This window comes from Octopus bimaculoides, chromosome 26, assembly GCF_046866305.1.
Source record: "Octopus bimaculoides isolate indiv1 chromosome 26, ASM4686630v1, whole genome shotgun sequence".
NCBI lineage: Eukaryota > Metazoa > Mollusca > Cephalopoda > Octopoda > Octopodidae > Octopus > Octopus bimaculoides.
In genome coordinates, this window is record NC_142953.1 from 27918002 (window position 1) to 27943782 (window position 25781).

General features: G+C 37.5%; 1 protein-coding gene and 1 long non-coding RNA gene across 2 annotated transcripts in view; one reads left to right on the plus strand and one right to left on the minus strand.

The window, feature by feature from the left end:
* LOC106880585 (cytochrome P450 3A13) overlaps positions 1–24078 on the minus strand; it is a 35147-nt gene extending 11069 nt beyond the window's left edge. Inside the window, exons 1-7 of the mRNA XM_089342905.1 lie at positions 23709–24078; positions 17636–17732; positions 9332–9384; positions 7107–7203; positions 3917–4030; positions 2875–2954; positions 116–264 (exon numbers count right to left, since the gene is read on the minus strand). Coding sequence (XP_089199031.1) covers positions 116–264; positions 2875–2954; positions 3917–4030; positions 7107–7203; positions 9332–9384; positions 17636–17732; positions 23709–23782 — 664 coding nt within the window. The 5' untranslated portion in view covers positions 23783–24078. The remainder of the gene's footprint in view (positions 1–115; positions 265–2874; positions 2955–3916; positions 4031–7106; positions 7204–9331; positions 9385–17635; positions 17733–23708) is intronic.
* Positions 11054–25781, plus strand: part of LOC149131006 (uncharacterized) — a 26369-nt gene continuing 11641 nt past the window's right edge. Inside the window, exon 1 of the long non-coding RNA XR_016238549.1 lies at positions 11054–12385. This is a non-coding gene — a long non-coding RNA (uncharacterized LOC149131006). The remainder of the gene's footprint in view (positions 12386–25781) is intronic.

Below are 25781 nucleotides of genomic sequence, written 5' to 3' on the forward strand. Positions count from 1 at the left end.
ACACATTTCAGTAATTCTTCTCATGTTTTTGGTTTTAAAGCATGGATTTGGATCAAATCACTTCTGAGACAAGTACAATTGGGAAATATTCTATGTATAGAATATCAATACTAACGTGTTAGAATGACAGATGGGTTGAAGATACTCATTTTGAATATGTCTTTGGCCTTTTCAACCAGGGGGTCATTTGGGTTTTTCAGTGAATCCACTTTTATTCCAAATCCAGTGGCTGCCATGACATCCATTGTGTAGGCTGAGAACAAGCTAAATTAAATAAAAACAGGAAATATATATATACATACATTTGTAGCCTTGTTAACCTACAAATAAATAAATAAATAATATCTATCCATCAATGCAGTGCTTGAGCCATGGATTGGAACAAGTAATAATCCGGGGGGGGGGGGCTAGGTCCAGACTATATACTGGGTGGGACATCAGTTCAAATTTCTCAAGTTCCTGACGTTTATTTGGGTTGTTTGACTTGTATGAGGCCTTGCATTGCCTTGCTGCAGAAAGCTCACTTTCTGTTAAACAATCCCAGATATTTTTTGCTACACAAGGGCACACATCCACTCCAGCTGTGTAGAGTACAGGTTGGCATCTATTGGGGTTGATTGTCCGGAGAACATGCATAGTGAATTATTCCCTCACAATTCGACCAGATGCAGAGCATCAACTTGTGTTTGAAATGTCCTTATTTAATGACAGGTTCCAAAGCTAGCTCTGCTTATATATGTTAGGATTGAGGAAAAATATCTCCCTTAGATTGTTACTTGCTCCATTCCTTGGCTCATGTAGCTTCATCAACCGAGAGGAAGTGAAAGCTTCGGTGAAGGATTTCTTTGCCTTGAAGGACAAGAAATAGTATTGGCATACTATCAAAGCACTGGCAAAAAAGGTGGCTCAGGCGGTGCAACATGATGGCCTCTACATTAAATGCTAGTCTACTTTTGTTGTAGTTTGATGAATAAAGCAAATAAGTTGCCAAAATATTGCAAAACCTTTGACTCAACACAGTGTATATGCATAACAGCACAATTAGCATGGAACATACATATTAACTATTCAAAAGCATACGATGACCATTACCTTCACTTAAATACTAATTGGTGTCAAAAGTTTCGTCACATGAATTGTGACCTGGCCACTGGTAAGGTTTCGCTACATCTCACAGCAAATCACTGCAAATCACATGCCAGACAAATACATGTCCAAAATATATGAATTAATTATTAAAAATCATTCAATCATAATTACATTCCTTCAATTAATTATCTAATCAATTCCATCCATCCATCCATTTTTGCTGACCACTAATTGGTTTAACTATCAATCAATATCTCAGTTACTTATAGCCAATGCTATGGTTTGTATGGTACTGATTTGCCACATGGTACCACATTGCATAGAAGTATATATAAAAAAAAAAATAAATGTGCTCTTTTAAAGCCTAGCCAGGCTCATGGGCCCAGTTTCCCGGTTTTAATGCCGTATGTGTTCCCCAGCTGGACGAGACACCAGTCCATCGCAGCGTTACTCATTTTTGCCAGCTGAGTGGACTGGAGCAACGCGAAATGAAGAGTTTTGCTCAAGAACACAACGCATCGCCCGGTCCAGGTATCGAAACCACAATCTTACGATCATGGTGCTGACACCCTAACCACTAAGCCACATGCCTCCACAGAAGTATATATAGCAAACCTAAATTAATTAGTCCATTTAGTCTTATGTAGGTACCACATAGTATTGCATTGAATTACGATGTGCAGCTTAAATTCTTTATCAGTAAAATCGTTATAAATAAAACTACGGAGAATAGAGATATGTTAAAGATAATGTGGTTCTGTGGTCCTTTTTTTTCTTGGTGGAGAAGGAGACTATGGAAAATAGTTGTAAGGCAGTGGTTATAATGAGGTGTTGTGAAACAATGTTGTTATATTGATTAAGGGCTGCTGTACTGCATTGATTTTGTGAGGGAGGGTTAGGGTTAGGGTTAGGGTTAGGGTTAGGGTTAGGGTTAGGGTTAGGGTTAGGGTTAGTGGTTCTGTTTATTAGTTGAGAGGTAGTAGTTGAGGTGGTGGGGTGAGCTGTTGGTGGGTGTAAAAGTTGTAAAGTGTTCATGAACAGCAATGATTTTGGGTGGTTGTTGTCAATGTTGTGGCTGAGGAAGCGGTTTTGATATTTGTAATCCGTTTGATGTAGATGGCTTTTGAGTGGCAATGGTTGTAAGGAGTTGTCAGTAGTTATTACATACATTGTCTTGTGGTGCATTGTTCATGGATCGTTGTCAGACACCAGTGGTTATAGAAAGGAGGACTGTGGTATTCCAGCTGCCGTCTGGTTTTCTTGTGGGTCAATGGTTTTGCTAAGTTGTGCAAGTTGAGTTATTGTCAAATATTTCATGTAGGGCATTGACTTCTAACATTCCGATAATTCATTCTAATTTCTGGCACGAAGCCAGCAATTTTAGGCGGAAGACTAAGTTGATTATATCGATTCTCGTACTTGAATGGCAATTATTTTATTGACCCTGAAATGATGAAGGGCAAAGTCGAGCTCGGCAGAATGTGAACTTAAAATGTAGAGCTGGAGAAATACCACTGAGCATTTTATTCAGCATTATAACAGTCCTCCAAGTTTGCCATCTTACAACATTCTAATAATTTTTTCTACTTTTGGTACAAGGCCTGAAATTTTTGGGGGTGGGGGTGGGGTCTAGTTGATGACATCGACCCCACTGTGTAACTGGTACTTATTTCATTGACCCCGAAAGGATGAAAGGCAAAGTCAGCTTAGATAGAATTTGTTCTGGCGTTCAAATAATAAAAGGAAGTCAAAATTCAAAAAGAATAGTCAAATATTCTTACGTACCCATTAACGCTTTCACTATCAGCCAACTTTTCTGTGTTTTCCACCAGTGTATCAGCACATGTGTGAATCATTGAGATCATCTACAATAAAGAGAACAGCTCTTCAGAAAACAAGTTAATAGAAAGAAAATTTTTTATTATGGAGTGCAAGTTCTAAGCAGTGATGTGTATAAATGCAATGTTATTACCAGTTCAAGTATAGCAGTGGCATGTTCGAACCTGTAAGCAAGCCATTCACTGTGTTTTGACATAGAGAAAATTTCTTGCTATGGACAAATGGTGTAATTACATATAAATCAGGTCATGCAGAAGGAGAGAGAAAGTGAGAGACAGCAGGATAGAGTTGGTGGTAAAATGCCAGGCATACTCACAAGGAATGGGGATCAGAATATAAATGCAATGGTTGAGTAAAGGAAGAGAGAGAAATCGGCGGTGGCAAGTGTCAGAGCATATTATTGAGGTTTGAGCGCCATAGTATAAATGGTAGGATATTGTGAAGGAAGTGTGATTAAAGACTGTGATTAAGTGGTGAAAAACCTGGGTATATACAGAGTTGGTGGGGGGCGGCTACAGGATAGCAATGATACAGAAGAACAGGGCTGTGAGAGCCAGGCATAGTGCAGGAAGGAGGAAATGTGAAGAAGAGAAGTGATGTGATGTAGATTGGTTTGTTGGGGTAGGGTGAGGGAAAAGTTTTCTTGTTATGTGTGGGTGAAACACAGAGTTTGGGGGGGGGGGGGTAGCAGATAGCAATAATACATTGAGACAGGGTATGTGGGTAAAACAGACACATCGGGGGCAAGGAGAAAGCAATGACACAGTGGCACAGGGCCAAGAGGACAGGATTAGGGAGTGGGAGGTAAGCATAGTGCAGAGAGAGAGAAAGAGAGAGCAACATTAAGAATTATTAATGTTTTATTTATTTCGGTAAAAATATGGAAGACAACTCCAGACAAGTTTCATTCATATGATCTCATCATTTAAACATGACTTTATCAATTATCAGAGTAACGAAGCAGAGATATCTAGAAATGCATACTTACCTCCTTTATTTGACGAGGGCTATAGGAAGGAGCCATCACATTTCGCAGATATTTCCAGTGGTCATCTTTGGCTGATGCAACTTCAAGTTTACTGATTTCATCTCTTGCATATGCCTGAAGAATAATAAGATAAGATGCAGTTCATATTTGATGTCATAAATTCTCATGGTTGTCTTTGCAAAGAAAATCCCCTTCAGTGATGAGGCCCGCTTCCACTTCAGTGGATTTGTCAAAAAACAGAAGAGCTGGATTTGGGGAAATGAAAATCCTCAAATAATGCATCCACTTAAAGCAACTGTGTGGTGTGGTTTTTGAGCAGGTGGAGTGCTTGGACTATTCTTTGAAAATGACGAGGGGAATGCAGTTACCATTAATGGAAAATGATACCAAGATATGATATTCACTCCGTTATGGCTGAACTTGGAAGATACGGAGATTGACAACTTCTAGTTTCAGCAGGACGGAGCAACTGGCCACACTTCGCACCAAATGCTTGCATTACTCTGCAAAAAATTTCTGCAATGAGTGATATCCTTCCATGGTGACCAGCAATGGCCACCAAGGCTGAAATCAGGCCTGGGATTGGAGGCATCAGGCCACACATCCATGAGAGAGTTATCAGAAATTTTGATAAAATGCATAAATGTATGCAGATTCAGAGCAGGTGGACATATGACCGACATTGATTTCCATACTGCAACAGGAGACATAATTCATTAAAAATATGTGGAATATAATCATGCGGAATATAACCATGAGGCGTAGGAGTGGCTGTGTGGTAAGTAGCTTGCTTACCAACCACATGGTTCCGGGTTCAGTCCCACTACGTGGCACCTTGGGCAAGTGTATTCTACTATAGCCCTGGTCCGACCAAAGCCTTGTGAGTGGATTTGGTAGACAGAAACTGAAAGAAGCCTGTCGTATATATGTACATATATATATATATATATATATATATATATATATATATATATATATATATATATATATATATATATATATATATATATATATGTATGTGTGTGTATATGTTTGTGTGTCTGTATTTGTCCCCCCAACATCGCTTGACAACCGATGCTGGTGTGTTTACGTCCCCATAACTTAGCGGTTCGGCTAAAGAGACCGATAGAATAAGTACTAGGCTTACAAAGAATAAGTCCTGGGGTTGAATTGGTCGACTAAAGGCAGTGCTCCAACATGGCCACAGTCAAATGACTGAAACAAGTAAGAGAGAGTAAAAGAGTATGTTTATAGGAATTCATTTTAATTATTCACCTTTGAAATTCAGCGCCCTTTATGGAACACCTTGTATGTACACACACACACACACACACACACACACACACACATACATATATATATACAAATACATATACGTATGTATATATATATATATATATATATATATATATATATATATACATACATACATCCCTCCACCATACACACACAGTTTAATGAACAGAGTATATATTTTTATAAGCTACTAATAGTTTCATGTTATGAAAATCACACATACTGCATTTTATAACACATCTGGTGTCATCGTGCAATCTTCAGGCCATGCTTACATGGTTATATTCATGCTAAAAGACAATGACAGAATAAGGGAGAATGTGAGTAAAGATGAGAAGATAGATGTAGATGGTGGAAGGGTGAAAACATCATAAAAACGAAAGGAAGAGGTAAAAAGGAAAATGAAAAAAAAAAAAATTGTCAAAACCACTTTGGTATTTAAATAGATCTATTACAAAATTTAAAAACAACTTTAGGTTTTGAGATTCTGCTGCATTTTCTAAACAAATTTTACTTATAAATTTTTCTGCATCAGATTACACTTCTTCTCTCCATATATATATATATATATATATATTGCATAACATACACAATGACTCGTTACATAACCTCCACATAATAAAACAACGGCTAACTAGTCCAACAATATTGCTTTTTCTTGTATTTGTTGCTCCATTCTCCACATAAATATATATATATATATATATATATATATATATATAGTATATTTGTCACCTAAATGTGGCTAACCCTTAAGGGTTGATACTACTGTTGTTGTCACACACTGATGACAGGTCAATACCCCAAAACTCGGGTCCGTGTTTATCATGTCGGCCTGGAGATGTACTGGGATTGTCACACACTGATGACAGGTCAATACTCCAAAACTCGGGTCCGTGTTTATCATGTCGGCCTGGAGATGTACTGGGATTGTCACACACTGATGACAGGTCAATACTCCAAAACTCGGGTCCGTGTTTATCATGTCGGCCTGGAGATGTACTGGGATTGTCACACACTGATGATGGGTCAATACCCCAAAACTCGGGTCTGTGTTTATCATGTCGGCCTGGAGATGTACTGGGATTGTCACACACTGATGACAGGTCAATACTCCAAAACTCGGGTCCGTGTTTATCATGTCGGCCTGGAGATGTACTGGGATTGTCACACACTGATGACAGGTCAATACCCAGAAACTCGGGTCTGTGTGTATCACGTCAGGCTGGAGATGGGAACAATGACTTTTCTTTGCAAATACTGATTGGGCACAGATAGTGTCAATAGCCAGTGGGAGGAGATGTCTTCCTGGGGCTACAAGCAACAGTAGCATCTACCCTTAAGGGTTAGCCACATTTAGGTGGCAAATATACTTCACAATGTCATGCAGCTACTGTTTATAACTCGTTCAGAGATTTATTACTGCTATATATATATATATATATATATATATATATATATATATGTATATATATGTGGTTGGCGTTAGGAAGGGCATCCAGCTGTAGAAACTCTGCCAAATTAGATTGGAGCCTGGTGTAGCCATCCGGTTGCACCAGTCCTCAGTCAAATCGGCCAACCCATGCTAGCATGGAAAGCGGACGTTAAACGATGATGATGATGATGATGATGATATATATATATATATATATATATAGACACAATTCATATACAAAATTTATATAAATTATGAGAAAAGATTAGAAATAAAAGACTATATGCAAAATAATATGTAAATTTTCTATAAAATTGATATATAAAATGTTTATACATACTCAATAATATACAAGCATAGCATATGGATGTGTGTGTGTGTATGTGTGTGTGTGTGTGTGTGTGTGTGTATGCATGTATATGTGTATAAGATATATAAAATAGACAATATATTGCTTACAGTTCGGTTGATAAAATTTTGAAATTTTTTGACAAAAACTTCTTGGATCAATTCTGGATCGGATATTACAAGAATAGGTTTCACTCCAAGGAATATACTGTGAATGAAATTTAAAAAGAAAGTGACAAATTTATAACAATTTAGACAATTTCTGGATATCATGTTATGAAAACGATATTTACCTGCAAAACTTAAAGGCGATGAACCTTATATTATTTCAAGAATGCATTTAGGATCATATTATGCATATATAGGCATGGCTGTGTGGTTAAGAAGTTCACATCCAAAACATGAGGTTTTCGGTTCACTCCCACAGCATGACACCTTGTGCAAGTGTCTTCTTCTATGGCCTTAGGATGATCGACATTTTGTAAGTGAATTTTGTAAACAGAAACAATTGGAAGCTCATAATATATGCATTCATACATACATATATATATATATATATATATATATATATATATACACATATGTATGTATATATATGTATGGATATGTATATATGTATGTATGCATATATGTATGTATGTATGTATATATATATATATATATATATATATATATATATATATATATATATATATATGTATACATATATGTGTGTGTGTGTGTGTGCATATATATTTGGAGTGTTTTGGAAATTCCTTGATACTGTTATAATATTTGGAGAGAAGATTTTTTCTCAAATCAAAGAGTTAAGATTGAGAAAAGAACATCCATAAAAGCAAAAGCCATACACATTTTGTGAAATCTCTTCCGAAAGGTTAGTGCCTTTTGACTTTCTAAAAAGGTTCTTTTCTCAATCTTAACTCTTTGAGAAAAAATCTTCTCTCCAAATATATATATATATATACACATACAGGGTTTGATGGGTATTTGTTCCTATTTTATACTTTTAATTTTGTGCATGCGCATTGTTTGTTTTGATTTATCTTGTCGACTACACAGTATAGTAGGGTCAGTTGGGCACCATCTGTGAGAAAAACTGCACCACAATGAAATTCACTTTGCCAAACTTTTGGAAATGACATGCATGACATTTGCTTCGGAAGCTCCAATATGAACTTTGCAGAGTGTTTGGGTGTCAATCTGAGGACAGTGCAGAGGATTCAGAAATAGTTGGGCGAGTCTAATGTTGATTACAAAAGTACAGCAGCTTGGAAAACTCATGCTGGTCGTTCTGATAAGAAAAGTACTCCTGAATTTGTTTGAGAGATCCAGGCTATGATTGACAATGATCATTCCAAGTCAATCAGGTCCATCACCAAGGATGTAAGAGTGTCTGAGTTTCCTATCAGGCTGGTAGGGCATGAAGACATTTGGTATTCCTCACACAAGACGAGAAAGGGCTAATCTTTATCCCAAGCCATCAAGGACAAGAAGAAAGACCACACTTCAACAAAAGACCGTACTACAAAGCTTTTCAACAAACTCAAGCATCCCCTCCAACTGAACATGCTTCGGTTTTTCTCAGTGAAAATCAACCCTATGAGTATTTAGCACCTAGGGACTGGTCCAAAGCACACATTATATTGAATTGTACATTGTTGGTGCACTCTAGGGTGTCCAACAAGTCGTAAATCCCCTTTGTGTATTATAATCAAATGAATAATAACAGACGATGGATAATTGTCAGCTCATTACAGCTCATAGTTAGCCTCAACAGACTTCAGCTATGTCTCTGCTGCTGTTGTTGGCACTCTGTCGTTTATGACGATGAGGGTTCCAGTTGATCCGATCAACGGAACAGCCTGCTCGTGAAATTAGCGTGTAAGTGGCTGAGCACTCCACAGACACGTGTACCCTTAACGTAGTTCTCGGGGATATTCAGCGTGACACAGTGTGACAAGGCTGACCCTTTGAATTACAGGCACAACAGAAACAGAAAACAGGAAGTAAGAGTGAAAGAGAGTTGTGGTGGAAGAGTACAGCAGAGTTCGCCGCCATCCCCTGCCAGAGCCTTGTGGAGCTTTAGGCGCTTTCGCTCAATAAACACTCACAACGCCCGGTCTGGGAATCGAAACCGCGATCCTATGACCGCGAGTCCACTGCCCTAACCACTGGGCCATTGCGCCTCCACATCTCTGCTGTATTCTTGGGATATTCCTTTGTTTGTCAAATTATGTTTTATCTGATAACTATGTTTTTTTTTGTTTTTTGTAATGAAGTAATGTTCTCAATCTTCTATTAAAAAATTATCTAAGATATGAAGAAGCCATTCTTACCCATATACATCGCCATAAACTTCTCTCCAGTATTTGAACACGGAATTATATCCCTGGAATATTAAAATACAAACAATTAATTTTGATTATAACAATGCATTTGTTTGAAATGTTGTAATAAGCAAAATTCATAGGAATAACATGAAAGAAGAACAGAAATTGGATTTGAAGTTCACAACAACTATTTTGGCAGCATTTTATCAATGCTTTCATAGATTATGCCATGGCATGAAATCCATCATGTTCGTTCAAAGTTTACAAGATGGTGGCAGATGTTTTTGCCATGATGTAATCTTTGAAGGCATCAATAAAATGCTGTCGAAATAGATGCTGAGAACTTTGAACTTCATTTGTGTTCTTTTACACATATGTTACACCAATCCCTGGTTTATATTGGACTTGGTACTTAAGTATATCTGTACCTGTCTATGTGTATACACACACACACACAGAGATAGATAGATAGATAGATAGATAGACAGATAGACAGACAGATAGATAAATAAATAGATAGAGGCGGCGAGCTGGCAGAAACATTAGCACGCTGGGCAAAATGCTTCGTGGTATTTCGTCTGTCGTTACGTTCTGAGTTCAAATTCCGCCGAGATCGACTTTGCCTTTCATCCTTTCGGGGTCAATAAATTAAATACCAGTTATGCACTGGGGTTGATGTAATCGACTTAATCCCTCTGTCTGTCCTTGTTTGTCCCCTCTATGTTTAGTCCCTTGTGGGCAATAAGGAAATAGGATAGATAGATAGATAGATAGATAGATAGATAGATAGATAGATAGATGTGTGAGTGAATATATGAATAACTACAGCATACAACCAGCAAATAACAACTTTGTTCCAGAGTATTGCAAGTTCTGTACCCGGCCTCTCCTGGCATTCTATATGCTCAAATGCCTAAATTCTAATGAATCCTGGAAATGACAAATGTTATATATTTATAGGTAATTAATTGATGCTTTTGATATTTAACCCTTGGTCAGCTCGCCGCCTTAATAATAATGACAACAACAACAACAGCAGCAGCAACAACAATAAAAACAGGGTCCTAAACACTTGAAAGACTACTGGGATCTTTTTTAAAACAGGGGCCACATTTTTCATTAATGTTTTACGTAGTGTTTTTGGTACCGTATACTTATCTATTTTGCGTTATAGAACAGAAAAATACTTTTGTATTCGAATTTATTTCATGTAAAAAATTGTCTTATTTCGATAATTTCAACCAATCACTGACAAGTATTCAGTTGTTTATATATACTCCTTTGGCTGATTAAGCCATAGCTTCGTTTTATTTGCTTTTTTCATTTTCTTTTTTTTTCTTCGTTTTATTTGCTTTTTTCTTTTTAAATTTACTGTTTTACCCTAACCCTAACCCTAACCCTAACCCTATCACCGATAGAATTGTTTCAGAATCGTTTGTTTATGTAGTCGGCACTTAATGTATATCGGCTGAATGGACGTCAGTGATTGGTTGAAATTACAGAAATACGACAACTTTAACATGGAATAACTTGGGGATTTCTTTTTTTTTAAAGAAGACTAAGAGAAAAAGATGTTTTATATGACACATTCTACCAGTGTTCCAAGTTTCAAAGTGTTTCGTTAATGAAAAATGTGGCTCCCGTTTTAAAAAAGATCCGACTAGGTACCAGTGTTCCAAGTTTCAAAGTGTTTCGTTAATGAAAAATGTGGCCCCCGTTTTAAAAAAGATCCGACTAGTGAAAACTTGTGGATACCTGAGGTTACAAGTAGTAACCCGATATCCACAGAATCCCTACCATGAATGAGACCGAACCTGAGCCAAATCAAAATATCTACAAAAGGCCTGAAATTTGGAGGAAGGGGACTTGTCGATTACATCGACTCCAGTGTATCAATCACTTGTATTTATTTTATCGATCTCGAAAGGATGAATGGTGAAATTGACGACGGCGGAATTTGAGCTCGGAATTTGTTGTTGTTGTAGTTGGCACTCCGTCGCTTACGACGTCGAGGGTTCCGGTTGATCCGATCAACGGAACAGCCTGCTCGTGAAATTATCGTGCAAGTGGCTGAGCACTCCACAGACACGTGTACCCTTAACGTAGTTCTCGGGGATATTCAGCATGACACAATGTGACAAGGCTGGCCCTTTGAATTACAGGTACAACAGAAACAGGAAGAAAGAGTGAGAGAAAGTTGTGGTGAAAAAGTACAGCAGGGTTCGCCACCATCCCCTGCCGGAGCCTCGTGGAACTTTAGGTGCTTTCGCTCAATAAACACTCGGAATCGAAACCACGATCCTATGACCGCGAGTCCGCTGCCCTAACCACTGGGCCATTGCGCCTCCACGCTCGGAATATAAAGACAGACGAAAAAGCGATAAGTATTTCGGGCTTGATAATGATCTTGCCAATTATTATTATTATTATTATTATAAATGTGGATGTTTGGAAACGTAGTTCCGAAAATGTATCGAATAATCAGATAACATCGTTAACACTAGAAGGAAATTGTCAAGAATAGTCCCGGGCTGAATATAAACCTGGCTGCTTCCAGACGTATCTCTGGAAAGTGTATGGGAGAATCAGATAAGATCATTAAAACTAGGATAAAATTTACTAAGAAAATGGAAACGACATCTTCAGATAAACAAATAATTGATATCGCAACAAATATTTTTTGCACAGTTATATTTTATGTTGGTTTTGTCACTTAGGAGTCGTGACTGAAAAACCTTGTGCGTAAAGAGAAACCGACTTACAGTACAGAACAACAACATGACGTATATAGTATAATATGTTATTAATTAATTACTTCATGGATCTAAGTATCTAAGGAGTGGAACATATTTTCCTTTAAGAGCCTCGCGGCCCCAGGTGACTAGTTAGAAAAGGCGTTGCCCGGAGGATGGCGATAGGGAAAGCGCAGGAACAGCCAGTCTGATTCACGGAGCTCGCACTTGTCGAATGCCATCTCCGCCCCATTAACGGTGAGCAGGGATATAATTACTTTATGAAATGGTAAAATACCCACACTATGAAAACAGACTAAATCAAACAGTAAGTACATCTGATATATTGGTAAATTTTCAGATTAACACCCGCACGATTTTCACTAGGATGTTAGGGTTAACCATAATTTTAACCCTAAAACTAACCCTGACCCTAAAACCCTAACCCTAACAACCTAATGAAAATCGTGCGGGTGTTAATCTGAAAATATACCGATATATTTATTATCATACACACAAGTTACTGGTTACGCAATGCACTCAAACAAAAACAAGTGAGACTGAGATAAACAAAACATGAAGCGAAACGAAAAAGAAGAAAATACAACGTGGAACGAAACAAAAACACAGAGTGAAACGAAATGAACATCTGAACACGAAACGAAACCAAAACAAGTCATAAGTTAAACAATCTCACAGTAACATCTGATATATATATATATATATATATATATTATTTTGCTTAAAACAGTTCCAACACTGTCTGTTTTTTATGTTTTATTTATATTCCTGCAGAACTAATGTGGGGTATAGAATATGGAATATACAATATATAATATGATATACAATATACAATATAAAATAAAATAACATAAAAATGGATGGCACCATGAAAGAAAGTATTGAATGTAGATGAAATATTGAGTGTTCAATATAAAGGATCAAATATATAAATATATAAATATAAATATATATATATAAAGGCGACTCGAGTTTCACAAATTTAATATAAAAACATATTTCCTGAAATTGCAAATTATTTAAAATATAAAAATATAATTTTCAACAGAGAGAATTTATCAAAATAGAAAACAAATGAAGTTTGAAGTTTAAAAATAATAGGATCGACCACTCACGACTAGCTAGCGCGGACGCGCGAACTTTCGAGTAATAGATAGATAGAGAGACAGACAGACATATAGCTCGCTCCGGCCAGTCATGGTATTAGCTGTCAGTAGCCAAAGAATCGACAGGCCAGCAACAGGCATGCAGGCAGACAGACAGATACTTCACTAGCAGTGAGCACTTTCACTTCTGACAGCTAATAGCATGACAGTGCCCTAAAACCTTTTTTACGGAAAGCGACGACCTTGTTCAGAAACATAAACAAACGCATCATTTTTTTGCATGCTTCATTCATTTTGGATATATTTTCCATTTTCATAATAGAAATAAAAAAAAAAATAGGCGTCATTTTCTTGGAGAGGTGCGTTTCTAAAGAAGCGCCGAAAATGGTTGTTGTTGGCACTCCGTCGCTTACGACGACGAGGGTTCCAGTTGATCCGATCAACGGAACAGCCTGCTCGTGAAATTAACGTGCAAGTGGCTGAGCACTCCACAGACACGTGTACCCTTAACGTAGTTCTCGTGGATATTCAGCGTGACACAAGGCTGACCCTTTGAATTACAGGCACATCAGGAAGTAAGAGTGAGAGAAAGTTGTGGTGGAAGAGTACAGCAGGGTTCGCTACCATCCCCTGCCGGAGCCGCATGGAGCTTTAGGTGTTTTCGCTCAATAAACACTCACAACGCCCAGTCTAGGAATTGAAACCACGATCCTACGACCGCGAGTCCGCTGCCCTAACCACTGGGCCATTACGCCTCCACGCTGAAAATGGACAAGTGAAGCAAACAGGTGATTGCAGTGCGACATGAAACATAAGGTGGAATTCTGCTTTAAGCATCCCATATGACTTATTTTAGTTTTTGAAATTTTTAGAAAATTTGGGGTATCTGTGTTCTACGCACGGGAAGTCATACGTTTATGGAAAAAAAAAAAAAAAAAAAAAAACTTTCAGTCCCTCTCCACACTTGTTCGAATTTTTAAAAAAATCAATTTAAAATACGGACAGGCCAAACTGTTCCTTAAATCTCAGCAATGGGCCACCCTTGAAGCATCATCATTCATCTAAATGTGTTTATTGAGAAAAAATATTGCAAAACATCAATACGTGTCAAAGTGACAAAGAAACTAGGAAGGTATCAGGTGGTCGTGGGATTTGCAGAAAAATAAAAGCTAAATAAAATAATTTTTTAAAATCTTTTTTTGAATAATCCTATGAATTCCTTCCTGTGTATAGAACACAAATTTGCAAAAGATTCTAATCAGCTATGGTTGGTGGTCCCAATATAGTAGTTACAGTAGATGAATTGAAATTCGTGCACAGGAAATACAGACAGGGAGTACATTACAATGTCACCTGAGTATTAGGAGGTACTGAATTAGACAATCTCAAAAACTGCTTCTTAACGATATGCCCTGAAAACAGTCAGTTAGCAGCAACCTTGGAATCTATTATACTCCAGTATGTCCTCCCAGGAAGTATCATATTTACTGATGAATGGATGGCATATCAGAACCTAGAGATTCATGGATTCTTAGACTTGACTGTAAACCATTCCATATCATTTGTGAATGATGCCACAAGTGTCCAAACAAATCAGGCAGAAAGAATGTAGGCTCGTGCCAAACATAAATATCACCAGCTTTATGCTACCCCCTCAGACTTGTTTCCTACATATTTGATTGAATTTGTGTGGCCGAAGAGGTACCCTAAGGCAGTGAGCTGGCAGAACCGTTAGCACGCCGGGCGAAATGCTTAGCGATATTTCGTCTGCCGTGAAGTTCTGAGTTCAAATTCCGCCGAGGTCGACTTTGTCTTTCATCCTTTTGGAGTCGATAAATTAAGTACCCGTTACGCACTGGGGTCGATGTAATCGACTTAATCCCTTTGTCTGTCCTTGTTTGTCCCCTCTATGTTTAGCCCCTTGTGGGCAATAAAGAAATAAGAAACGTTAGCACGCCGGGTGAAATGCTTAGCGATATTTCGTCTGCCGTGAAGTTCTGAGTTCAAATTCCGCTGAGGTCGACTTTGTCTTTCATCCTTTTGGAGTCGATAAATTAAGTACCCTTTACGCACTGGGGTCGATGTAATCGACTTAATACCTTTGTCTGTCCTTGTTTGTCCCCTCTATGTTTAGCCCCTTGTGGGCAATAAAGAAATAAGAAACGTTAGCACGCCCGGTGAAATGCTTAGCGATATTTCGTCTGCCGTGAAGTTCTGAGTTCAAATTCCGCCGAGGTCGACTTTGTCTTTCATCCTTTCGGGGTCGATAAATTAAGTACCCGTTACGCACTGGGGTCGATGTAATCGACTTAATACCTTTGTCTGTCCTTGTTTGTCCCCTCTATGTTTAGCCCCTTGTGGGCAATAAAGAAATAAGAAGAGGTACCCTAAAAGAAAGTTTGAAAATTTACTTGTTCAAATAGCTGATCTTGCACATGCATATTAACTTTTATTTTTTCCAGACATTTTAGTCTCATTTTGTAGAACAAATCACTTTCAGTTATAAAAATAACTTTACTCTCAACTTCTGTCGTATTTTCACTTTTCTTTGTCCAGAACACAAACATTGATTCATGTTTTTTCCAAACTTTTGAGTTTCATTTCATAGAAAACTTTCACTTTCAGATATTAAAATAACACATTCCAAACTTTTTAGTCTCATTTTCTAGAACAAATCACTTTCAGATATAAAAATAACACTTTCAAACTTAGCCATGTACACGAACATAATTTATTGACTCATAAATTTTCCAAACTTTTGAGTTTCATTTCATAGAAAACTTTCACTTTCAGATGTAAAAATAACACTTTTACTTTCTACTGTAAAAATAACACTTTTACTTTCCTACTGTCATTTTTTACTTACTGTTACCCAGAACACAAATGCTTTTATTGACTCATATTTTTTCCAAAATTTCAAGTTCCATTTTGTATAAATGAAATATAAAAATAACATTCTGTTGTGCCTGGGGAGAGTCATTTTCTTTTTGTGCCTTATAATTTAACACACTCACCGGTAAAATTTCCACTTATTTCTTATTTTTATTTTTCTAAAATTTTCGTTGCGTCTTGCAACCTTATAAGGTACAAAAAGAAAATGACTCTCTCCAAACACAACAGAATATGCTTCAGCACACACATTCACATAAAGAATCTTGCAAACCAAATCCAAAAACAAAATAAAGATAACACTTTTACATTTAACTTCTGTCGTTTTTTTTTTTTAACCTCATATTGCCCAGGAATTCTTAGTGAAAAGGTATGTGCAATGCTAATACTAATTATTGAATACATGTTTCTTTCATTATTTCTTTCACAGACTTAAGCTCACACTTTTCAATAAATCCAAAGTTTACCCCTTCCTGCATGCAGTCGCTGCATATGCTAGAAAGAGCAGGGATTATTTGGATGTTCTAAGGCCTATAAACATATCAACAATAGTCATACCAACCAGTTCATCTCTGACTTTATTTTTTGAAATTATGCTAGTATGTGTTATGTTTTACTTGTTTCAGTCATTGGACTGTGGCCATGTGGGAGCACTGATTGACTTTTAGTTGAACAAATCCGCCCCGGTCTTTATTTTATTAAAACCTGGCACTTAGTCCATCATTCACTTTTGCCAAATTGCTTAAGTATGGGGACATAGACAAACCAACAACGGTCGTCAAGCAGTGGTGGCTATAGTAGGAGATACTTGCTCAAGTACCATGCAATGGGATTGAACCCAGAACCATGTGGCTGGAAAGCAAACATATCAGGAAAAGTTGAGGTGCCTAAAATATCTACCTTTCCCCAATTTTTCCATGACAAATTCCAATATAATCAGAAGTGAATGTTTGTGTATATAAAAGAGTTAATTAGCTATAGCATGAAGAAATGGGAAGTAATTAACCATACTCGATGACTGGCACCTGTGCCAGTGGAGCACTAACAGCACTGTCGAGCGTGTTCATTGCCAGTGCCATTGGACTGGCTCCAGGGCAGGTGGCACATAAAATACACCATTTTGAGCGTGGCCGTTGCCAGTACCATGTGACTGGCCCTAGTGCTGGTGGCACGTAAAAGCATCCACTACACTCTCAGAGTGGTTGGCATTAGGAAGGGCATCCAGCTGTAGAAACTCTGCCAAATCAGATTGGAGCCTGGTGTAGCCATCTGGTTCGCCAGTCCTCAGTCAAATCGTCCAACCCATGCTAGCATGGAAAGCGGACGTTAAATGATGATGATGATGATATATATATATATATATATATATATATGACGAGATTCCACACAACTTTAGTCTACCAAATGAACTCACAAGTCATTGGTTAGATCTGAGCTGTAGTAGGAAACACTAGCCTAGGTTGCAGTGTGGTGGGACTGAATAATATAAATTAAATTTAAGACTAAACACAAAACAGATTTAAACACATCTATGTAGAAAAATGAATTTACCGCAGATTTACCTTTTTCTGTAATTCTCTCAAATTTCCCAAATGAGAAGTAGGTTCTGGTCCAGGAATGCCAAGATCTTTGAAATATGAAAAGCTTCTTCTTCCAAATCTAATATATAGAAGATAAATACATCCAATAATAATAACAATGTTGTGGTTTTTATCATTAGCCACAAGTGCTCGAATATACAGTATGAAACACGCCTCACACAACGTTACAAAATATGCAGCATATACGCACATATATTTAATATTGGTCTCAAACTTTGGCATAAGGCCAGCAATTTTGGGGGTTGGGTAAGTCAATTACATCGACCCCAGCATTTAACGGTACTTATTTTATCAATCTCCTAGAGGAGTTAGGACAGGCATTGAGTTGTATAATATATAATAACGAATTGAAACCGAGTGTACATATTTTGAATGCATTTGATATCTCAGATAATGGTGCATTTTGCACAAGACATGAAATTCCCTTTTATCCGATGCTAAATTATTTGAATCATGTATTAAATGTATTCAGAATACCATTCCTTGGCCTGACCTCGTTATATACATCATCATCATCATTTAATGCCCACCTTCCATGCTGGCATGGGTCAGATAGTTTGACAGAAGCTACTGTGTCTGTTTTGGTAGGGTTTTTAAGGCTGGATGCTCTTCTTAATACCAACCACTCTGGTAATATATATATATATATATATATATATATATATATATATATATATATATATATATATATGTATGTATATATATATATATATATATGTAATTGATATTGAAGCCATATTGCTTCATTTAAAATCATTAATAAGAGGCATTGCACATCATTCACATGCCTAGTCTGTGGAATTAAGGAAAATTGAGTTCAATACAACATCACATGATGAATACTATAAAGTGCTTATCTGTATAATAAATTCTCAGATCTTGCAACCTCTGTTCCAAGGAAGTCCTATGCATTTTAAGGAGTGAAGCTAAACTGGTGAACAGGTACACTGAAAAAGTTATAAGATGCAACCACAGACTAAAATGTTCATTTTCGCAGCTTTGTAAAATCAGTTAACATTTGAAACTCTATCCATTCAACCTACTTCAGTCTTTCTCTCTATATTACATAGTGTGTATTTGTCTCAGGTTTTAAAAATAGTTAAATGTATATCAGATGTGGCTGATGCCTTACTAGGCAGTGGCTCTCATGGTACATTGTTTTGTCTTGATACAAAAGATGGGCTACAGTAAATATTCTGCTCAATACCACAGATTTGCTTGTCAGTTGATTGACCTTAACTGGTTAAGCATGTCCCTTGGTGGCTGACGATATGTGCATCTCTGATCACGAGCAGAAGTAGTGGGGGAACATCATAGCCATGTGTTGAGAGGAATTCTTTGGGGTTTGAATAATTCACCTTTGGAAACATGGGTGTTTTGCTCAACATCCTTAAACAAACCTTATTCAGGGACCTTTTGAGCAGGCTGGGCTACTTGGCCTGAAGAAAATTCTAACTGGGCCCCACCTGCAAGGTCATGCGCTGTTTATCTTGATATGAGATCACCATGTCGCGCACATGACTGTGATGCATGTGCCTGGTGTACCCTTATCAGACGGGTAGCCATGATGGGTATAATGGGCTTCGTATATTTTACCCCAGTGTCACTTTGGTGGCATGCACTGCTCTCTCACTCAATAAGGTTGACTTTGCCTTTCATCCTTTCAGGGTCTATCAATTAAGTACCAGTTGCGTACTGGTGTCGATGTAATCGACTGCCCCCTCTCCCTAAACATTTCGGGCCTTGTGCGCCTAGCGTAAAAAAGAATATTTTTGTGTGTGAGTGTGTGCGTGTATAAAACAGAGAAAATATAATTTACGACAAAAATTTAGTTTCACTTTCAAGGAAAAATCAATCGATTTCAGAGCAAGACATCTCATTATCGTTCACTTGCATTGAACACCTCTCACTCACCCCCATTCCGTTTCCTGCAGATTTCAAATACAGCAGACAAACAACAAATAAGTAGACACGTTTTTATAACAAGAGAGTGGAAACAAATGAGATAAATATCACAGAAACAAACAGGGCGACTCAAAACCGTGTCGAATGTTTTATGGAAATTATAAATCTTATAAACTAGAACTCAACAGCTAATGTGTTTGTTAATTCATACACAAAAAGTTTATATTTACAAAGTTATGTAGTATATTATATATATATATATATATATATATATATATATATATATATATATATATATATATATATATATATATATATATGCAACTTAGGCAAGTGTCTTCTACATTAGCCTCAGGCCGACCAAAGTTTTGTAAGTGGATTTTGTAGACGGAAGCTGAAAGAAGCCCGTCGTGTGTGTGTGTGTATTTGTTTGTGTGTGTGTGTATTGCCTTTATCACAACTGCCGTCACTCTCTTTATATTAAACAATACTGTGACGATATTTCTTCAATTCTTCCTCACTTTATCCCTATTTATCAATCTCTCTTTCCCCCATCTCTCTCTCTCTCTCTCTCTCGCTATCAGTCTCTGTCCTGTGTTTCTACGAATATGTAATTTTATTCACGTTAATTTTATGTTACGACCATATTAGGATACTCCGTTCCAAGAATGCTGTGTGTGTGTATGTATGTATGTAGGTGTGTATGCATACACACATGTCATTATTCAGTTTCATTTCAAGTTTTGGGTAACTATACAGTTTAAGTCCTGTATATTGACCAAGATTTCTTGCCAGTAGAGGAAGAGTCAGTTTCTAACCTAGATTCAAGGCTCCTTCATTAGAATTTCAACATCAACAGGGTATTTTTGTATGTATGAACGTATAGTAATGCCTATTAGTTACTTCTCTAGACATGCTCATTTAAACTTGAATGATAAACTTTTGGAAAGTTTACGTTTGTATGTCTGTATGGATGAATGAATGAACGAATGAATGAACGAATGAATGAGCGAATGAATGAATGAATGAATGGTAACACATGGAAAGCGGAACATCACAAATTGTCACTCGGAGAGAGTTAAACTGTCAAATGTTGCACTCAAGCATATCTTATTTTGCTAAATTTCTGTATTAACACCCGCACGATTTTCATTAAGAAAAAGAAAAAAAAACCCTCAAATTATTTTGCGTGGAATCAAGTACCCTGACCTCCTAATATACTGCAAATCCCTTATTTTGGTTCAGAAAAAAAGTTAGGGCGAGCGGGGTGCGCCACCCTCTCCTGGAATCATTGGATTTTTTTTTCCGTTGAATGAATTTCTGTGACCTAATATGCTACAAAACCCTTTTTGGGGTCCGAAAAACGGGGGTGGAGGGTGAGATGGAAGCATCGGAAATTTCACCCCTCACCCCCATTGATCTTTTACCCGCACGATTTTCACTAAGGAAAAAAAAAATCGGATTTTTTGGCGTGGAATCAAGTACCCCGCAAATCCCTTATTTTGGTGCGGGGAAAAAGTAGGGCGATCCTTCCCTTTTTTTTCGTTCGGGTGAAAAGATCAAAGAGGGTGGGGTGAAATTTTCGAGGCTTCCACCTCACCCCACCCCGTTTTTCGGACCCCCCCCCCCAAAGGGTTTTGTAGCATATTAGGAGGTCACATGAATTCATTCAACGAAAAAATAAAAAAAAATTTCCAATGATTCCGGGATGGGAGTGTCCCCCTCGCCCCCTTTTCCGAACCAAAGTAAGGAATTTGCAGCATATTAGGAAGATCAGGGTTCTTGATTCCACGCAAAAAACCCGAGTTTTTTTTTTTTTCTTAGTGAAAATCGCGCCGGTGTTAACACAGAAATGTACCCTTTTTTCTTACTCTCTTGGTACTACTCAAGCAGAGCGGACCCGAACGCGCAGTCGCGGTGTCGCGCGTCCGCGCTAGCTAGTCGTGAGTGGTCGATCCAACGAAAAGTACGCGCGCGCGCAAATGAATACATGTGTGCGCGTGCGCGCGTATGCAAATTAGTAAATAATTTCTTTTAAACAAAGTAAATAATTTTTTAAAAATTACTTTTTTCTTTTCTAAACAACGTAGATAGGTAGAAGGAATAAAAATAACACTATCTGTTTTTGTTAACTTCATACATTTTTTTTCTTTTAATTAAATTTTGTGAACAAAATAATTTTTATTTTCTAAACAACGTAAATAAATTTTAAAAAATGTGCACATTGGGATTAGACACTGAGGCAAACTTGATATGCTAGAAATAACAGCTAAACGCAAAAAGAAAAAAAAACTGTAACCTTTACCGTTCTCCCACGAATTCCCACACTTCATATCGTAATAATCACGGTACATTGACTCATCAATATGTGACCATTTCATGTTACCACATGATCCACTTTTATATTTCAGTCTACGTTTTATCCGTGACCAGAATGGGCCACATATCCGTGAAAATCGTAGTTCCTGGCTCCACATTTTCAATGATTGCAGCTTCTAACGTTTCAGCCTTTCTATCAGTTATAATGTTGCAGGTAGCCCTTTTTCTGAGTGACATCGTAAAAGCCTATCACACAAAACTTTTCAACCATTCTGCCAACCTCATATTTCCTCTTGAAAAGCAGGCTTTCATCCACTTGTACAACGTGGTTCAGTCCACCTAATTTTTTCTTATCTTTCAGTAACATGGCTGAACATATTTCTCGGCAGTATTCGTACCATTGAATGGCCGTGTCGTTGCTAATATAACCCGACTGCGCGTTCGGGTCCGCTCTGCTTGAGTAGTACCACTCTCTTTTACTCTTTTACTTGTTTCAGTCATTTGACTGCGGCCATGTTGGAACACCGCCTTTAGTCGAGCAAATCGACCCTAGGGCTTATTCTTTGTAAGCCTAGTACTTATTCTATCGGTCTGTTTTGGGGAAGAGGCCAATCGATTAGATCGACCCCAGTACGCAACTGGTACTTAATTTATTGACCCCGAAAGGATGAAAGGCAGAGTTGACCTCGGCAGAATTTGAACTCAGAACGTAGCGGCAGACGAAATACCGCTAAGCATTTCGCCCGGCGTGCTAACGTTTTTGCCAACTCGCCGCCTTGTTTATATATGCATATTAATACATGTATATATGTATATTAATATATATTACATGTATATATATTAATATATATATATATATATATATATATATATATATATATATATATATATATATATATATATATATATATATATATATATATATATATATATATATATATATGGGAGAATATACAAATAATAACAACAGACGAGGACAGGTGGTGTAAATAACAAAAGTATATATTAGTATGACGCTCGGGAATACGGAAAGTCTTTGACGTTTCGAGCTACGCTCTTCAACAGAAAGAATACGGAGACAAGGAGAAAAACACGGAGAAAAAAAATTGAATAGTGTTCAGTCAACGGTCAATCATAATAATGGCCGATCATTATGAGGGAGAATGTACGAAAATCAACAGACGAGGACAGGTGGTGTAAACAACAAAAGGATGTATTAGTATGACGCTCGGGAATACGGAAAGTCTTTAACGTTTCGAGCTACGCTCTTCAACAGAAAGAATACGGGGTCGATAAATTAAGTACTAGTCGCGTACTGGGGTCGATCTAATCGATTGGCCTTTTCCCCCAAAATTTCGGGCCTTGTGCCTAGAGTAGAAAAAATATATATATATATTAATATATATATATATATATATATATATATATATATATATATATATATATATATATATATATATATATATATATATATATATATGTGTGTGTGTGAGTGTGTATGTGCTTGTCCTCCGTCACCAATTGACACCCGTCGCTGGTTTATTTAGGTCCCCCGTAACATAGCGGTTCAACAAAACGAATATCAGGCTTAAAACAATAAGCATTGGGGTTGATTTGCTCGACTTATCCCTTGGTAAAATTTTGCCAATCCCCTCAAGGCTGTACCGTAGTAGGGTTGCAATCTGGTGACTGATATCTGTAAAAGCACCAAGGTATGTTTGTGTTTCTGTCTGCCTGTGTTTGCTGTTATGTGCACGTGCGCGTATTGCGTACATTGTGTTTGCTGGTTAGAAATAAATACAATACTCACAGGTAAATTGATAAAATAAGCCCAGCCACAAGTGCCAAAGTCGTGGAATGATCTCTGAAGCCGAGCACGTCCATCGTTGCTCCTGTTTCTTCGGCGAATTACGTTTAACTAATGTGAAATAAGCAAGAAGTTGCTTTATATACACGCTTTACTCACACTTTAACCTTTTTCTATATATCACTGCCTTTCTCCGTCATATGTATATTTCTCCTTTTCCTTTTCTTTCTCTTTCTCTGTCTCTCTGTCTTTCTCTCTCTCCCTCCTTTTATCTTATCTGTTCTCTCTCTCTCTCTCTTCCTATAACTATTCAAACCTTTCTTACAAGAATACACTCGTTCCAGTATTGGTGTTCCAGGTATCCAGTTAGTTTCACTTTCACTTCTATATTTCTAACCACAATAACCACCACTACCGTCGCCACCACCACTACCACCACCTCTTTTCAAATGTCATTATTTCCATCTTGCACTTTGTTTTAATTATACTGACTCATGCTTGTCTTATCTTCTGCATACTTCTTGTCTTACTGTTACTGTCATTGAATAAAAGCTGAATAAAAGTTCTGAAGTGTTTAGATCAGGAGGTTCTCAACCGGTTTTTTTTTTTTTTAATCTGTGGACCCCTTTCATTGCTATTTTATTCTTGTGGACCTCTATAGCCATTCGATGTTTTCTTATTTTGTTTTCCACACTTTAACTTGTGTAGATTAAAATATGTAAAATGTGAGAGAGAGAGAAACCTAGCAATTTCTTGCAATAAATACCAATACAGACATCAAAAGCAAACTTTTCTCAGAGGTCATCAGACTTTTAGTGTGGATCCCTAATTTATTATTTTGATTTTTGAACCCCCCCCCCCACCCTCCGTATTTTTTATATGGACCTACAGGGGCCATATGGACCCCGATTGAGAGCCACTGGACTAAGGGGTAGAATAGCGGTTCTCTACATTTTTTTAAATTTTACCTATGGACCCCTTCGATTACTATTTTATTCTGGTTGATCCCTAACGCCATTTGATGTTTAATAATTATTTCGTTGCGTGGACCCTTAACAATCATATATGGAACCCGGTTGAGAACCACTGGTTTAGGCGAAAAAAGTCAACCCCATTACTTAGGTTTTATTTTCTGCTGTTTTTATTTTAAAGTCTGCTACTTATTCTATCAGTTGTCTTTTGCCGAACCGCAAAGTTACAAGGATATAAACATACCACCATGACAGCACCGCTGGTCAAGTGGTCGGGGAAGGAACACTGCTATATGCGTATCTCTGAAATGTTTCCGTCATTAGACCGCGGCCATGCTGGGGCATCGCCTTGAAGAGTGTTTAGTTAAACGAATTGACCCCAGTACCTTAAATATTTTTTTTAAAGCATAGTACGTATTTTATCGGTCTGTTTTGCAGAACCTCTAAGTTACGGGGACGTAAACACGCCAACACCCTTTGGCAAGCGGTGGCGGGGAACAAACGGACACACAAGGCCAAAACAGTGCGAAGTAAATGCAAAGCAAATCACAAGAAAACAAATATGTGGATTAATGTAGACTTACCTTGTATTCAATATTTCGGGGTTATGACCCCATTTTCAAGAAATTGACGAATGTGCGTGTGTGCTCGCACACACGCACATCGGCACATTCGTAACACACACATGCACATCGGCAACATGCATGTGAGAAGGAATATATGTATGTATGCCATTATTCAATTTTATTTCAAGATTTCTTGCCAATAGAGAAAGAACCGGTTTCTAACCTAGATCCAAAGCTCCTTCATTGGAATTTCAACCTCAACAACAGGGTATTTTTGTATGTATGTATGTATGTATGGCGACAGCTCGTGCTGAAACGTGTAAAAGACTAAAAAGAATATGTGTGCATATATAAGTATATAAGTGTGGTAAGTAGCTTGTTTACTAACCACATGGTTCCGCGTTCAGTCCCACTGCGTGGTACCTTGGGCAAGTGTCTTCTACTATAACCTCGGGCCGACCAAAGCCCTGTGAGTGGATTTGGTAGACGGAAACTGAAAGAAGCCCATCGTATATATATATATATTTATATATATATAT